Source organism: Sceloporus undulatus, chromosome 7, assembly GCF_019175285.1.
Source record: "Sceloporus undulatus isolate JIND9_A2432 ecotype Alabama chromosome 7, SceUnd_v1.1, whole genome shotgun sequence".
NCBI classification, from domain to species: Eukaryota; Metazoa; Chordata; class Lepidosauria; order Squamata; family Phrynosomatidae; genus Sceloporus; species Sceloporus undulatus.
Genome location: NC_056528.1, coordinates 9,407,176 through 9,424,086, shown reverse-complemented (window position 1 = coordinate 9,424,086; position 16,911 = coordinate 9,407,176). Strand labels below are relative to the sequence as shown.

Sequence of the window (16,911 nt, the reverse complement as noted above, 5' to 3'; positions counted from 1 at the left end):
GGGTCTGTTCCGGACCTTCCCACATAGCCATACCATGGCTGCTCATCCTCCCAGTGAAGGGGCTCGTGATGTGTGGCATGCGGTGAGGTGGTGCAGGTGCACGCAGGCACGTGCCCCATTCATCCGAGGACATGCGCCCCTTGCGGTTTTCCACGTATGCTGAAGCTGCGTTATGGCACCAGTTAACGCAGGCGCACATGTACAACAACCCCGCCACTGTGGATAAAACACACAAGAATGTCTGTCTATAGAACCAGTTTCCATATTCTATAGGTAGATATGTCTATTGGAAAACTGGATAGTTTTATGGAATATTTTACACCTCCCACATGACTGATATATTCACAAGTGGCATTTGACCTCAGTCAAAATAGGACACATTGCGAAGTCACATTCTTTGAACGAAGACAACATTGTACGGAAAACAATCATCTCTTCCGCTGGAGGTCAAATATCAGTTTATATCCTGAAGGGGAATTGGAGCGATCAAGGATCGGACCTTTGTTCTGAGACTTCATATCTGGAACCGCTGGACATATTTAAACAATTGCTCCAAAACCATTTTTCACAAAGGTCTAACTGCATTTTTCATTTTCATTACAGCTGGGCTTGAAATTGCCAGAAGACGGGGCAGAGCTAGACTCGCTCCAACAGATGTATATTACGCAAAGGTTTGGAACATGGGCCTCGTGGAAGAACTAACATCACCCCAGGGCAGCAAAAGATTAATAGCAGTGTGATATGAAATAACACTGACTTTAGACTACATATCACTTTCAACAAATAGCTTCCAGCACTGCATACTTAAGTAGGCCCACTACGCAGCATACATCTCACAACAGAAACAGATCGACATACAAGATAATCCTGACATCAAGGCAACTTACCAGTCCAAGTATAAAACTAGTAGTAAAAGTAATAAACCGTAATTGAGCATACTGGTTGATTCCTGGGGGAAATTGTGTCTTCATCATATCGTAGTAAATTGCCCGTATGAACGGGAAGCTTAGTAGGCAAAGGATCCCGTATAGAAGCATCCACAGGGCTGGAGCAAATGCCATTCTATTAACCAAGAAGAAGGGAATTGGAGATTAAATATATTGTTGCGCCAATGATTTCAGAAGCTTTACCTCACAATAGCACCCACAAAAGAGTAACCTAGAAGAAAACCCAGAAAGTCTGGAAGTCAGATGTTAAATACCTAGGCCTTAAATAGATTGGTTAGTCCCAGCTTGGTCAGACCTATCACATTAACTGCTGAATGTAAACACCTAAGAATGATGATTTGACGCAATGAGTCTACTCTCGTTTCGGCTCATAATGATATGTTTGATAGTCATGAATCGCGAGTAAGGGGCATTCCCCTATCTACTTCTAACCATATCTGCACATTCTGCACTGCATGTTGTGGCCAAGTTTCTCTTCCCACATTACATTGTGAGAGCTGCAGGAACACAGTGTGCAATCAAGCGGCCTCAAGCAATTTCATGGAGTTCATTTTACTGTGCCAGGCATAAGATTAGGGTAAGAGTTGGAGTTGGGCTAGAGTTAAGTAGGGATAATAATAATAATAATAATAATAATAATAATAATAATAATAATAATAATAATAATATTTCCCGCTTCCCCCAAGGATCGAAGTGGAATTACATCATTAAAACAACACAATACAATTCTAAAAAGACAAAAAAGTAGGGGTAAGGGTAGGGGTACGTTGAGTTAGAGTTAGGGTAGGGGTAGGAGTAGAGTTTGGTAAGTCAGGGTAGGGGTAGGAGTAGGGGGAGAGGTAGAGGTAGAAGTAGAGTTAGGTAAGAGGATAGGAATAGGAGTAGGGATAGAATTAGGTAAGCGGGTAGGGATGGGGTTGGGGTAAGAGTAGAGTTAGGTAAGAGGGTAAGGATGGGGTAGGGGTAGAGTAGCGGTATAGTTAGGTAAGAGAGTAGGAATAGGAGTAAGGGTAGAGTTAGGTAAGAGGGTAGGGATGGGTTAGAGGTAGAGTTAGGTAAGTCAGGGTAGGAGTAGGGGGAGAGGTAGAGTTAGGTAAGAGGATAGGAATAGGAGTAGGGATAGAATTAGGTAAGCAGGTAGGGATGGGTTAGGGCAGTGATGGCGAAGCTATGGAATGCGTGCCAAAGGTGGCACTCAGAGCACTCTCTGTGGGCACATGTGCCGTCGCCCCAGCACTGAGTTTGCTAGAGTTTGTTACTAGAAAGCCAGAGGGACATAGTACTTTTCAATAAATAAGTGGGTTTTGGGTTGCAGTTTGGGCACTCGGCCTCTAAAAGGTTTACCATCACTGGGTTAGGGGTAGAGTAAGATATGTCAGGGTAGGGATATATCACCTCTTTTACCCTCCCTTCATTGGCTCCCCTTCCCCTTCCGCATCCGGTACAAGCTTTTATTATTGACTTTCAAAGCCCTCCATGGATTGGCCCCTCCTTACTTATCTGACCTTCTTTCTCCTTACATTCCTACTCGCACCCTCCGCTCTTGTAGTCAAGGTCTCCTGTCACAGTGTAGGACTACCACTGCCCCCTCCCGAATTCGTCCCTTCTCGCTTGCTGCCCCTTACTCCTGGAACCTTCTTCCTCCACATGCACACCTCATCCCTTCTCTAACCTGTTTCAAAACTGAATTAAAGACTATATTGTTTAGAGAAGCGTTCCCAGAGGTGAGCCCCTCTCTGACCCAGGAAGCCTCCTTTTAACCATCCATTAAGAAGCCAAGCCCTTCCTCCAGTTGAACTGCCTTGGTCCAGGCCTCAGAGGTGGAGAAGAACTGCTGGACCAGATCCCATTCCCCACCATCACTCCCTTCTCCTTTTGTGTCGTGTCTTCTTAGATTGTAAGCCTGAGGGCAGGGAACTGTCTGACTAAAGATTGTATGTACAGCGCTGTGTAAATTTACAGCGCTATATAAATAAAAGTTAATAATAATAATAATAATAATAGGGATAGAGGTAGAGTTAGGTAAGAGGGTAGGGATGGGTTAGGGGTAGAGTAAGGTATTTCAAGGTAGGGGTAGGGGAAGGGAAACAGGTAGAGGTAGAGGTAGGAAAGAGAGTAGGAATAGGAGTAAGGGTAGAGTTAGGTAATTGGGTAGGGATGGGTTAGGGTTAGAGTTAGGTAAATCAGGGCAGGGGTAGGGATGGAGTTAGGTAAGAGGGTAGGGGTAGAGGTAGAGGTAGAGGTAGAGGTAGGTAAGAGGGTAGGAATAGGAGTAGGGGTAGAGTTAGGTAAGTCAGGGTAGGAGTAGGTGCAGGTATTTTTTATTTTATGCTTTGTTAGGAAGTTTTGCATTAAGATAAAACCATTCTACAAAATAACATTTCCGACCAACAAAAGCTGTAATGAAACCGGAAACAAATTGTGGGCATTTCTTTTCTTACCAATAGAAAAAAAGCAACCAACTCTTTTAACCCTGCTCTATCCTTCCAGCTTACTCCAAGGGTACAGTACTCTAATCGCACTCATTCCCTCCGTCTTGATAAGGACTGTATTTGTTTTAATGAACATTTCCCCCCTAAAATGGAAAATTACATAGAATAATTTGACATACAATTGGAAATGACTGGAAAACAATAAAACACCCTTGTCCCAAACGTAACAGATGGAGTTGCACCGTTAAACTGAGGCCCAAACTTTCTCCCATCATTCAATGATGATGATGATGATGATGATGATGATGATGATGATGATGATGATGATGATGATAGTTATAAAGCTCTGTAAGTTTGCACAGCGCTGTAGATAGAATGGATAAAATTGATAAGAATAATAAAACCTGCCACTGGCATCCAATCTGATTTATTGCTTTTGGTCCAAGCTAAACTGTCAATTGTATTTTAACATAATAAACAGCAGTATTCAAAGATATAGCCATGTTAGTCTGGAAAATCTGTATGCAGAGGGATCTTGGAGCGCCTTTGAGACTAACCGAAAGAAAGAAGTTGGGAGCATGAGCTTTAGTCCGTGGCCTTTAGTCTCTGAGCTCAGTTCTGGAAAGCTTGCCTATCCATGGTTGAGTCAGGATTTGAACCCTGGTCTCCAGAGTCTTCGTCCAACACTGAGGCTACTACACCATGCTGGCTCTTTAGAGAAAACATCTGACCAAAACGTCACTCCATCTGGCCTATTTCCACCAGAGACGAACATATGCGCCACTCTCTAGGGTGCACCAAAGCATTGCGTGATAAGGTTGAAATGCTTCATCCAGTTCTGGAGCCAAGCTATGAAGTGTTCAGGCCACATGATGGCAGCAGAAGGAAAAAACATTCCTTAAGGAAGAGGCGGAAGAGAGCAAGAGACAGGGCCATCCCTTGGTGTCACTTTCCTTGTTGTTGTTGACGGCCATCAAGCCAATCTCGACTTGTGGGAGCCTTCTGAATGAAAGTCCTCCAAGTCATCCTACCATTCGGTTTTGCAGACACAAGGCGGTGGCTTCCTTGGCTGAATCTATCCATCTGGAACGAAGTCTTCCTTCAGTTAGATAGGGATGCCAACTGAGATGATCTTTGCAGAGCTCATGGTGTTCTCCTATCGCTATCTGGCTGCAAGATTTACTTCTATGACTCAACTCTTGGCCCTGAGGACTTGGGTTGGAGGGGTGCCATATTGAGCTGGCGTCCTCTTGTGGTGACTATGAAGGTGGAGGTGTGTGGTTTAGAAGTCCATGGTATCCAAAAACTCTGCTTCGGCACCACATCACAAATGAGTTGATTTTGAGGACTTCCTGTACAATGGCGGAGTGAGTAGTCGCTGGTCACGGACGCGGGTGACAAGGCGACTCGAAACGCGGTGTTTCTTAGCAGATAACATATTGTATTTCAGCAGAAATGGGAACTACGATGGCATGGGGTCATCCTATCATTAGTATTAAGGATATATCTTGACCCTTTGGGCTTGTCTACCCCTCACAAACCTACATAGAAATGAGTACAATGGCATGGACCATCCTAATTTAGTATTCAATGATATATCTTGACACTTCGGGATCTAGTTCCTTCATAGCTGCCCTTCCAAGTCCTCATTTTCTTCTGATCTTTTAAAAGCATCATTGTTTAAACATGGTTTTTGCTAGCTATCTAGCTCTCCTTTTAAAAGTTTCTGGCCTGGGGGGGGATCTGTTTTTTAGACAAATACATTGTTTTAAACAAATATACACCTCGGTTTTATATATATTTCTTGCTCAGGCGAACAAGAAACAAGTTGCACACATCCAGCAGGATATGGAGATGTCCTATCCAAATAAATTTAAATCCTTCTGAAACATCTGAAGTTTTGAAAGGCCTAATAAATGCAAGCCCACAAAGACAACCATCAAGAAGAAAGAAAGCGAAGACGGCATCTCTAAATTGCACCTCTTCTTTGTTTAGGAATACATCAGTTGTAAACCGCGATCTACCGCCCACAGGGATATTAACTAGGCAGGGGAGAATTCAGTCATTGCAAATACTATTACAGATCTTTCTTTATTGTGTATCAATGTGTTTTCCAAAGTGGCTTGTGGATTGTTTCTTCATGAGCACAGAAGTTCAGTTTATGCGGCGTTGCACATATCTAATCCTTTTCGACGGTGGATCAGTGATACATCTTGGCCTCTGATTTCTCAATAATGTTGTACAATTTTTCAGACGATTAGCAAATCGTGCCACTTGAGCAGAGAGCTCATTTCATCCTGTGGAAGGGCATTCGGTCCGTGTATTTATTTGCTTGGCCTCTTTGCCAATGTTCAGCTCCCATGGATTGGGGAAAGAAATTCAATAAAACATAAATATAGAAAACATCCCAAAACACAAGCTACACAAGAACATGTTTCTTATGTGGTCCAAGAAATAAATGGAGTCACAGTCCAACACTCAAACCACTACGACATGCTGAGCTATATCAATATATTTACTTCATCCATATTTTAGTCCTTTTTGGAATATACTTTGCACATAGAATCGTAGAATCAGAGAATATGTATGGTGTTTAATTATTATTAAACATTATGTATATGTACAGCATTCCTGCGTCATACGCGGGTGCGCCTTACACGGCTTGAGCATACGCGCTCAAGCCGCGGGGTGTGCGCAGGGCAGAAGATGCGGCGTGTCCCATTCAATTGAATGGGCGTGTGCGCCCATTGCGCCCTGCGCGCCGCCGCACCGCCGTGCACGAGCCCCATTGTTTACAATGGCACTTGAGCATAGGCGGAATTCGCCTTACGTGGCGGGATCCGGAACAGATCCCCGCGTAAGGCGAGGACCCACTGTATATGTATTATTAAACAGTATGCATATGTATGTATATATGTATTATGTATATGTATTATGTTTAATATTTTTCGTAGTATGTATCTCATAGCAAGGTTTATTCTATCTGTTTTAATTTATCGCATGTCCAGCGCTGTGTAAATTGACAGTGCTTTATAAATAAAGCTCAATAATAATATTAATAATAATAATAATAATAATAATATGCTTTGAATATAAATAATAATAATATGCTTTGGATATACTTAGATACACTTTGGATGCAGTTTTGATGTATATCGATGCACTTACTCCATCCATATCCTTTTGGAAAAGCAGGAAGAAGGTACGTAAAATGTACCTCCGCCTGCGTCTGACATCTTGTCATTCTATATCTTAAACTGCTCAATTGGCTTTACTGTAAGCTACCCCAAGATCTGATGATAACTTGGGGAAGGGTTAGCAATAAATAAGTAGTTTCTGTGACTTCTGGACACGCCGGCTCCCTCCTAAGCGCCTTCTTCGTAATTCGAAGTCATGCTCAGGGCTTTTGACGCCCACATAGATATTATCAGGTCAATGGCATTCAAGATTGCATCCCAACCCCGGCGTCTAAATTGCCTTTTGCAAAGTGATGTGAAACGCCATACAATCTGGATTGCTGCACAGAGCCTCCCTCGTTCCAAAAACCTCAAGCAGTATCTTGATGTGCAAGATTAAGAACTTGCAAGGTCCTTGTTCTTTTTCAGTGATATGATTGAGAAACCATTCTTGGTCTTCATATTTACAGGAGCTGTCTGTCCAAGTACTTACTGTTCCCATCTATCATGTGCATGCGACGTGGCTTTGTACCGTGCCCAAACCATCCTTGGTTGACCTATTTAAAGCCAGGTTATGGGCGCCTGGATCAAGGTCTAGCCCTGCATCAGCAGCTTTCCTGGGAGATAAGAGTGCATGGAACCAACTCAGTTCCATGCAAGAGAAAATATGCTGCATACATATTTCCAGCTCAGTTATAGCATCGCAGGTAGCTATAATTTCCAAAGATTCTTTCATTTGTTGCTGCAATTTGCGGAGAAAAACTGTCCAGAAGGGCCAAGTACTTATTTATTTATAATGACCATCCTCTTTTCTTCCCAGGGCTCACCCTCTGCCCTGCTCTGCATCCGTCCTCGGGATAGAGGCAAACGGGATAGACTAAATATTTCTTGTCTTCCCAAGTAGGTGAGATGGAGTAATGTTCTCGTTTCAACCTTGGGTTAGAAACAACTCCTTTAGCTAAAATCTCTAACTTATAGGCTTATCGCACTGGCCCTGGAATGGGCCTGTCGCATTACAAAATGGGGCATGATGGGAACAGGAGGTGGCATAGAACACTGTTTACCGCACAGGAGAGTGCCGTCGCCACTGCCACTGCCACCGGAAGTCCCCATCACGTTCTGGATGCGTCCCGGGGGGGGCAACCAAAATAGCCCCCTCTGGGACACATCCGAACACGATGGGAACTTCCGGTGGCGTTGGCGGCGTTCACCTGTGCGATAAACTGCATTCTATGCCGCCTCCTGTTCCCATCATGCGCCATTTTGCAACGCGACAGGCCCGTTCCAGGGCCAGTGAGATAAGCTTATGTGTTTGGGAGTTAATGCATAATGTGTCACCATCCTTAGGTCTCCCGTTTCGGTCTGGAAAGCTCAGGGCTGGAAGCCCTACTAATAACACTGGTTGCCTTTCTTCAACTCTGTCGGAGGTTAAAAAACTGGACCGTCTTCAAGGAAAGCGCACAGTTCCAAGTGTTACGGTTTAAAGTCGGGGTGGGCAAAGTCGGTCAGTGTGGGCTGCATGAAGTTGCTCAAAACGGAGGACCTTTTGGGATGCCCCCTGGACAGAAGGGGGAAATGTTGGATATGTCCTGGTAAAGGAGAACATCTAGTCACCCTGTCCAATGAAACAGAGCCACAATAGCAATTCATGAACCTGCAAGAAACTCAAAGAGCTATTAAAAATTGCTACTTGGTGCAAAAGAAAGGATTTTTAAATTTTTATGGCCTCATTCCCACTACCTTTTAAATCGGATCGCAAATCGGTTTCAGTCGGTTCAAACAACCCTGGTTCCCACTTAATCCGAATAGCTGAAGCAATTCCAAGGGGGGCCCATGCTCCAGACCCATTTAACCCATTCGACACACATTTTTCCTGCTTCGTTTTCAATAAATCGATTCTGCGCAAGTGCGAACCACAAGTGGATCAGAATCGATTCAATTTTCCCCTTCAACAGGCTGGAACAGAATCGCTTTGAATCGATTCATTCATGAATGGGAACCACAAGTGGGTTGTTTTGATGCCAGGAAATGACAGAAAATGCGATTGGGTCAAGTGTAGTGTAAACCACGATCCGATGTTGAATCGATCCATCAGTTCAGATCGCACACCGATTTATCTGTAAGTGGGAATGAGGCCTTTGACAGGGGTGTGGTTTGTACCAGCGTCACTTGCTTCTATGGATTTTTAGACTGGATTCAAGGTACAATACATTCAGGTCCTCCTCCCATTTAATCCTAATTTCCTCCAGACAGCTCAGTCCCATTTTTACGATGACCCTTGAGGGACAAAAGCAGGAGGAAAGATGTTGCCTAAAGCCAAGGTGAGTTTTGCATTGCCATTGCTATTCAGCTCCTGCAACCTACACCGACATTCTGTTCAGTCATAGCTTCCGCCACACTGCAGCCCTGTAATCCTGGGATTTATAGTTCATGGTGGCACCAGAGCTCTCTGACAGAGAAGGTTATATGTCTTTCAAGACTGCAAACCTCAGAAACCCATAGCAGTTAAGGTACAGTGGTGCCTCGGGTTACGAAATTAATTCGTTCCGCCATTCCTTTCGTAACCCGAAAATTTCGTAACCCGAAACACTTTTCCGTTAGCACTGGAAAGCCTATAGCTGCACTTTGCAGCATTTGAATTTCGCGCCGAAATGAATTTCGTAACCCGAAAAATATTTCGTAACCCGAAACAGTTTTTGCCAATCCAACTTTTTCGTATCCCGGAAATTTCGTAACCCGATCATTTCGTATCCCGAGGCACCACTGTATTGTCAAACTCCATTAATTCTGCAATTCAGAGGGAAGCAAGATCTGTTCCCAGGCATTCATTCACTCCAAGGAGACCAAGTCTGCAAAAGCTGATGCTTCAACATTATTTACGCAGTTGGTCTCAAAGGTGCAACAAAATCCCTTTGCGTACTGATGTCCCATGATATATTGTGATGCTTCTTCCTCGCCCTGATTTTGAACGGCCTCTTTCAACACCTTCTTTTCTTTTGTAGAGTTTCCCAACCTCTCCGAAAGGGAGCCATCCAGTCTCTTTGACTCTTGCGACACTGGCCCAAAACACACTGCAGAAATAATCCAGTTTGTGACTGCTTTAACTGCTCTGCCAGGGAATCCTTGGAATTGGAGTTTCTTGTGGCACCAGAGCTCTCCGACAGAGAAGGCTAAATGTCTCACAAAACTACAGTTCCCAGCGTCGCGCAGCATTGAGCCAGGGCCATTAAAGCAGTCTCAAACTGGAATAATAATAATAATAATAATAATAATAGTAATAATAATAATAATAATAATAATAATAATAATAATAATAATAATAATAGATTTTATTTATATCCCACCTTTCCAGAAGGATCAAGGTGGGTTACAATCGAATGCATTAATAAATGCATAACTAAAATTACTTATCCTTTAGTTTAAAACTAAAATACCAGCACGTTGTTTCTGCAGTGCGTTTCGGACCATGCTCAAGTTGGGAGATATGTTGCCTTTAGACAGAGGAGGCTCCTAAAATACCAAAGCAAATGCCCTTTCTGTCCATGAGTAAAATATATATACATATAAATATATATATATACATATACACAATGGAGCAATGCCTTTATTAGACCAAGCAAAAGGCAACAAAACTGTGAGAAGTGTTTTAATTTCACAGAATTCCTCAACTAACTAGAGATGTAATTTTTTAAGATAAATGATAAGAGAAAGAAGAGACAACAACCACAGTCTCTGGAAAGTCAATGGCAAGCCCCTTCCAAGTGAATATTGCAAATAAAAATTCATGATAGGTTCAACTTATGGTCACCATAATTTGGAAAAGACTTGAGCGTACGCAACAACAACAGAAGGCAAAGGTCCAGTGAGGCTTTTTGGGGTGGTCATGAGGTCTTCTGTTAAACCCACTGTAAAGATGGAGATGTCGGGGTGAATGAATCTCTTGTGAGGATGTTGCTTACAGAGTAGGCCCTTCACTGTATAGACAACTATGGCCTGGGACAGAAGGGCAGGAAGTGCCATCCTCCGGTCAATTCTAGGGTTCCGGAGTGCGCAACAACCGCACACTCTGGAACTTTAGGACATGTGGCCACTGGCATCATGGCAGCCTCCCATCCATACAGGGGCCGCCATCGTGACGTAAGTGATGCACAGTGTATAGACGTCCCTCTGCGCTGCTTATGTCACGAGTGCACCAATGGCGCACTCATGACGTGATCGCGGCATTCCAAGAAGAACCCGATTTTTCTGGGTTCTTTTTGGGGCGGAGGGACGCCACACAGGAAAACCGGATGCCTAGAGCCTGGACTTGTACTGGGCCTATATATATGAGAACAAAAGGTTGGCTGGTGTTCAGGAGGAATCTAACCATTGCTTTCAGCAAACGATCTGGAATGTGGCGATTGTGCGTCCAGCGAAGTCAAAGTTGAGTATTTGCTTCCCCAACAACATTTTTGCCTGACTATTAGCTGCTCGAGAGTAGCTGAAAAATTCACTCAATCCATGACAGAAGCCGGTCTTTCCTCTATGAAAGGCTAAGTGAATTGAGGGGAAAGTCATAAAGAGTCATAAAGAGAAGACGGTCTCGGGATTTGTTCTACACTGATATGGTGCCCTCAGCTTCAGTGTCTCTCACACACACTCACACTCACACACACACTGGGGAGAATCCTTTTAGTATCTCACACATGCATTAGTTCCTCAATGGAAACATTTGGACATTTTTGTTCAATGCAAAACAGCCGCCTGCCATTCAACGTTGCAGAAGTGGAGGAGGCATGCATTACCATTTCTCACTGATACTTATCGCCCCTCGAGCTCATCTTGAACATGGATGTTCCTTGCGGTTTATGGGTGCTATGTATATGTGGTGCTGCCATACACAAATGAGGTACCCTTGCATAACCTTGTGAGGGTGTGATGTTATGCTTAGTCTTCTCACTGTGGGATCTCTGGCGATGGTTACAAGCTGAGCGTATGCCATGAGCTGATCTGAAATTGGTACCCATGTAGTTGCATTTGGACGTTGTTATTGTTGTTGTTGTTGTTGTTGTTGTGTGCCTTCAATTCATTTCTAATTTATGGCAACGCTAAGGTTAACCTATCATAGGGCTTCCTTGGCAAGATTAGTCAAGAGAGGACTTGCCATTGCCATCCTCTGAGGCTGAGAGAATAAGACTTGCCCAAGGTCTCCCAATGGGTTTCCATGGCCAAGCCAAGATTCAAACCCTCATCTTTCAGTGTCCTAGTCCAACACTCAAACCGTCACCACTCTGTCTTACAAACTTTTGATGTAGTCTACTATGCTGTCTAAGCCTAGCCGAGCGCCTGCAAAGGAGAAAAGGCAGTGGTCAATAAAATATACAACCCCGTGGAACCCATCTTCAAGTTGGTACCACGTGACTTTAACCCCGTTATCCTCTAACCGCTTCTTATACAAACACCCATCATCCATGAACACATCAGCTGTGCAGGTTAGGATATACATTTCGGGGAGCTGTCGGATCACAGCGTCTTCAGCTATAAGTGGGGAAAACGTGGGCTCAAAGACCTCATCCGCCGATTCCTCTGGCCAAGTCGGGGCATCATCCTCACATTCAAGCTCTTCCGGTTTCTTCTCCGGCCAAAGCCACTTGCCGTACTTCAGTCTCTTCTCCTTAGACATGTGAAAGCCTTTCAGAGCCTTTGATGTCAATGCCAAATCCTTCTGAAGATACTGGAGACCAAATTCCACCACGTGTCTTTGGCTCAAAAGGGGCATGCGGCCGTTTCTCTGATAGGAAGGCAGGTTGAAGTCGATCCCCTGGAGGAAAGGGTAGATCAGGATCTGGCTGCGGACTTTGGGAAGATCTGGTCTGGACACCAGGCTCTGACAAACGGCAGCCGCAAGTGTGCCTCCGCTGCTGTCTCCACAAATGATGACTGAGGCAGGATCGACTCCAAAGTCCTCCACGTTCTTCAGGAAATGTACTGCGGCCTTAAGACAGTCCAAGAACTGGGTTGGGTAAGGATTCGTTGGTGCCAAACGATACCTGAAAGAAAGATGCAGGCATAGCATCATTTCGTAGCTATCTCAGAACTACAGTCATCCCTCCATTTTTGTGGTTGATATTGGCAGATTTGATTATTCATGGATTTGATTAATATGTTCTCTCTAGGGCTATCTAAGTCCTCCAGTGCAACTCTATGGTCAACTTTAACCAAAAGTTGCACTGAAAGACCTAGAGATTCCCAGAGGGAACACTCTACTAGGCCTTTGTAGCTCCTCTGGCGCAGTTCTATGGTCAGTGTTTGTTGGACGTTGACCACAGAGTTGCACCGGAGGACTTAGAGATTCTTAGAGAGGATACTCTACTAGACCTTTGTATCTCCTCCAATGCAGTTCTATGGTCAGTGTCTGCTGGACATTGACCACAGAGTTGCACTGGAGGACCGAGAGATTCCTACAGAGATGTCAGGAAAAAACATGAGGTCTTTGTTATTTGCAGTTTTTCCATATTCACGGGGGTCTTGTGCCCCTTATCCTAATGAATATGGAGGAACAAGTCTACTTTCTTGTTTGTTTATTTGTTGCGGTTGTTATTGGCCACCAAACTGAGCAGCGCTGCTGTGGTGCCAAAAAGGAGCACTTGGAAGCAGCTCCTTTTTGTGGCGCTGCTGTAATGCTACAAAGCACCAGAGCTGAAGCGGTGCTGTCACAGCTGTACCGCCCTGTCTGGAAGCGACACAGCTGTGATGTCACCATTCTGTGCCCTGTCTGGTGGGCGCGCCACAGCTGTGGTGCCCTCATCATGTGCGAGGGTTGCCGGGCGTGTTGGTGCTCTGCCCACTAGGCAACCCTCGCACATGGCAAGGGCGCCACAAAGGCCTCTACTACAGAATTAATTTAGTTTGACACCGCCTTAATTGTCACGGCTCAATGCTATGGAGTCCTGGGATTTATAGTTTTGTCTGTCAGTGTGCTCTTGTGCCACCCCAAACTACAAATCTCATCTTCCCAGGGCAATGAAAGTGGTGTCAAACTGCATTCATCCTTCATTATGGCAGCAGTCCAAGTCTTCATTTTCTTGTTTGTTGCTGTTGTCATTGCTGTCGTCTCTGCTTATCCGCCCAAGTAGTTTGACTTTGCTTTTGATGGCCTACAATAAGAAATGTATTTCTCGATCCTTCACATGCAAACGTTGCCACTTACTCAACAGAGGCCACGAGGGAATTGCTGTTCTTTGCAATGTGCCGGCACACTCTTTCATAAGCATCTAGGAGGGAAATTAATAGGATTATTTATATATGCTTAACAAAAAGAATATGCCACCCATACCTTGGGTGAAACGTTTCCAGCAGGTTGGTTGTTTTTTGTTATGTTGCTTCGAGTTGTTTTTGACTGATGGCAACCCTAAGGCAAATCTATCACAAGGTTTTCTAGGGCTCAGGTTGTGTGACTCGCCCAAGGACAGCCAATGGATTTCAATGGTGACGCACAGAATCCTAAACCGGAGACAACTTGGGAAGTGTCTAGCAATGTTGGAATGATGTAGCATTAGCATTGTTGCTGTTGTTGTGTGCCTTCCAATCATTTCCAACGTGTGGCAACCCTATAATAATGTAGCATTACCATGAAACTGTTGTTGTTGTGTGCCTTCGAATCATTTCCAATGTGCGGCAACCTTAAAGTGACCCTATTATGGGGTTTTCTGGGGCTGAGAGTGTGTGTCTTGCCCAAGGCCACCCTATGGGTTTCCATAGCTGAGTAGGGAATCGAACCCTGGACTCTGGAGTTGTAGCCCAGCGCTCAAAGCACCACATCACACTGGTTCAGGTTGTAAACCCTTACAAACTAGGCCCACTCTCAAGATCTGCTCTCTTCTACATTCTTTCTCTGCCTTGTTTTTGGGCTTGGGCTGGTGATCAGGAGAACAGTTGCCCCAGCCAATAAACGTCTGCTTGATTCAACCATGAAAAGTGCAATAGTCTCTAGGCACTGCGCCTGCAGAAATCCTACAGGTGCAGCTTCTCCAATCCTGGCTCTACATCAGTGGTTCCCAAACTGTAGGTCGCAACCCCTTTGGGGGTTGAATGACCCTTTCACAGGGGTCCCCTAAGACCATCAAAAAGCACATATTTCCAATTGTCTTAGGAACCAAGACACCGCAATTTTGTGGTTGGGGGCCACCACAACATGAGGAACCGTACTAAAGGGCTGTTGCATTAGGAAGCAACAACATGCGCCTAAAGAATTCCTGCCTGCTGCTTCTGCGTAAGGCACAGTGCTGTGTTTTTCCTCATGCACCAACCAGTGCCCTTAACCAGCAAGTTCTGATTCTCCTGTCACTTCCTACAAGTAGTAAATGTCATCCATGCACCTCCACAAAAAGGTGTGTTGCTTTTACCAAAGCTGGTAACGTTCTGCTGGGTGTAATCTGCCCATGATTTTATGCCCATCCATGTTCTCTTCATGTGCTCCAGTGTATCATTTTGGTTCCTTACCCACGCTTCCGTATAATCCGATGCCACCATGGAAGTACAAGATTCCTCTCCTTCGTCCGTCGCACGGACTTCTCGGCTGATACATCCTCACGGGAAGGCCATCCAAAATCAAATTCGTGATGGAGAGGTGAGGATCTTTCCCAGGTGGGATGCCGTCCATTACTGACCTCAAAATGTCATAGCCATTGGAGAGGCGCATTTTCTTTAAGACAGCGACCTGTAGGAAAGGACAGAGCTAACCAGTACCTATGGGATTAAACAACATCGCTGAATATACTTATTCTGAAGATGCCTGTGATGATGATAACTGTACATTTACACATTTAAATTTAAATTTTAACCCGGGAACTCTCCTCTTAGACCATACTTCTTTTCTCATCTCATTTGACTGTTTCAAAGCAGACTGCATCTAAATGGGATCACTCCAAACTGTTAGCAGTTTGGATGTGGAGGGACCCAGGCTGTATCCGCGATGCAGAAATACCCCCAGCTTGACATCCTTTTAAAACTGCCATGGCCCAATGCAATGAGATCTGTAGTTTTGTGAGACCTTTAGCCTTCTCTGTCGGAGAGCTCTGATGCCATAACAAATCGCAGTTCCCAGGATGCTATGGCACTGAGCCAGGGTAGTTAAAGTGGTGCCCAAATGGATTGTTTCTGCAGTGCGGATGCAGCCCCAGAGGTCCAGAGAGCGAGCCTGATTTGGTTCAGGGCTAGAGATTCATCTGATTTCAAAGGATTATCCTAGAAATCTATAGCACCTTTCACTTCTCATTTGATGAGGTGCCTCATTTCTTTGTTGTAACCATTTAGGAAGGTGCCATCCTGAATAAATTACCAGTGCCACCATACCAATCTGAATGCCTGCAAAAACTGGCAAACGCTTGCAGGTTTTAGCCAGACCATGCAATGAGAGAAAACATCACCAAGTAGCAGAAGTGCATCAGTTACTGCTTAGGTCTGTACATAACGTATCAAAGGAAGCCATCTGTTCTCCCTCTCCCTTTCCATGTTTTAATCTAAGGACCCTTTCCAGAGGTACCAAAGAATCCTCTTTCCCATTTCTTGCCCTTCGTTCTATAGCCTTCTTCTATACTGTCCAAATGCTTTTTTCCACCTGCCTTAGTAAAGTATGCAATAGCGCCTCAGTGCTTTACCACTATCTGGGCAGATTATCACACGTGGCATTCAAACCACAATTATAGTCGTAAAATAGTGCCTTTGGCGAGACTTATCACACGACGTCGCCTCCGACCTGTAGCTCCTAAGTCTCCCAAGGCTATCCCTGTCCCTTTTCATTGATGGGGAAAACCCATCGACCCAATCATATAGTTGATGCACAAAAATTGCACCCGTCCCGTGTCTTTTCCACCTTCCTTAAAGACCATCTCTTCCGCAGACTGGGCTTTCCTAGAGAAAAGGAAACATGAGGAAATGATCGAAACTTACCAGACCGAATAGCATGATCAATAGGCAATGTAAGACTCTCAGCTTGAAGGGCTGGGAGACCTTAGGAGGGATATCCGTATTGGAGAGATGGAAATAAACGGCCCATATGGCAAGCAGAGAAAGACCAAGGAATAATATGGTCCCAAAGACCATAAGGACCCAAAGGAAATCCATCTGTCCACCTCGCCCTGGGATGTTTGTTTCAGGAGGCTACCAATGTTTCTTTTTAGGCAGCCATTCAATAATGTGTTACTGCCCACATCTGTCGCAAGTCTAAATTAAAATGTAAAAAGAAGATGAATTGAGATGAAACCTGTCGCACCACATATTAGTCAGATTTTGGCATCTTAATGCTTACTTAACCATCAGGTACAGTGTCAGCGCTCATACAATTTAAAGGACTGCCAGATTAGGTGGCGTCATACA

The 16,911-nt window shown here is 44.5% G+C and overlaps 1 protein-coding gene across 1 annotated transcript; it reads right to left on the bottom strand.

Moving 5' to 3' along the window:
• Window positions 1-11,830: 11,830 nt before the first annotated feature.
• Window positions 11,831-16,659, bottom strand: LOC121937311 (arylacetamide deacetylase-like 4). The gene is made up of 4 exons (XM_042480418.1): window positions 16,486-16,659; window positions 15,037-15,253; window positions 13,745-13,808; window positions 11,831-12,584 (listed from the first exon to the last, which is right to left on the bottom strand). The coding sequence occupies exons 1-4, from the start codon at window positions 16,657-16,659 to the stop codon at window positions 11,831-11,833; spliced, it is 1,209 nt and encodes a 402-aa protein (XP_042336352.1).
• Window positions 16,660-16,911: the final 252 nt, after the last annotated feature.

Coding starts and splice junctions, on each gene's coding strand:
- LOC121937311 (XM_042480418.1), bottom strand. CDS start 16,659: ATGGATTTCCTTTGGGTCCTTATGGTCTTTGGGACCATATTATTCCTT. Junction 13,809..15,036: donor CGGATTATACGGAAGCGTGG/GTAAGGAACCAA, acceptor TTTCCCTCCTAG/ATGCTTATGAAAGAGTGTGC. Junction 12,585..13,744: donor TCCCTCGTGGCCTCTGTTGA/GTAAGTGGCAAC, acceptor TCTTTCTTTCAG/GTATCGTTTGGCACCAACGA.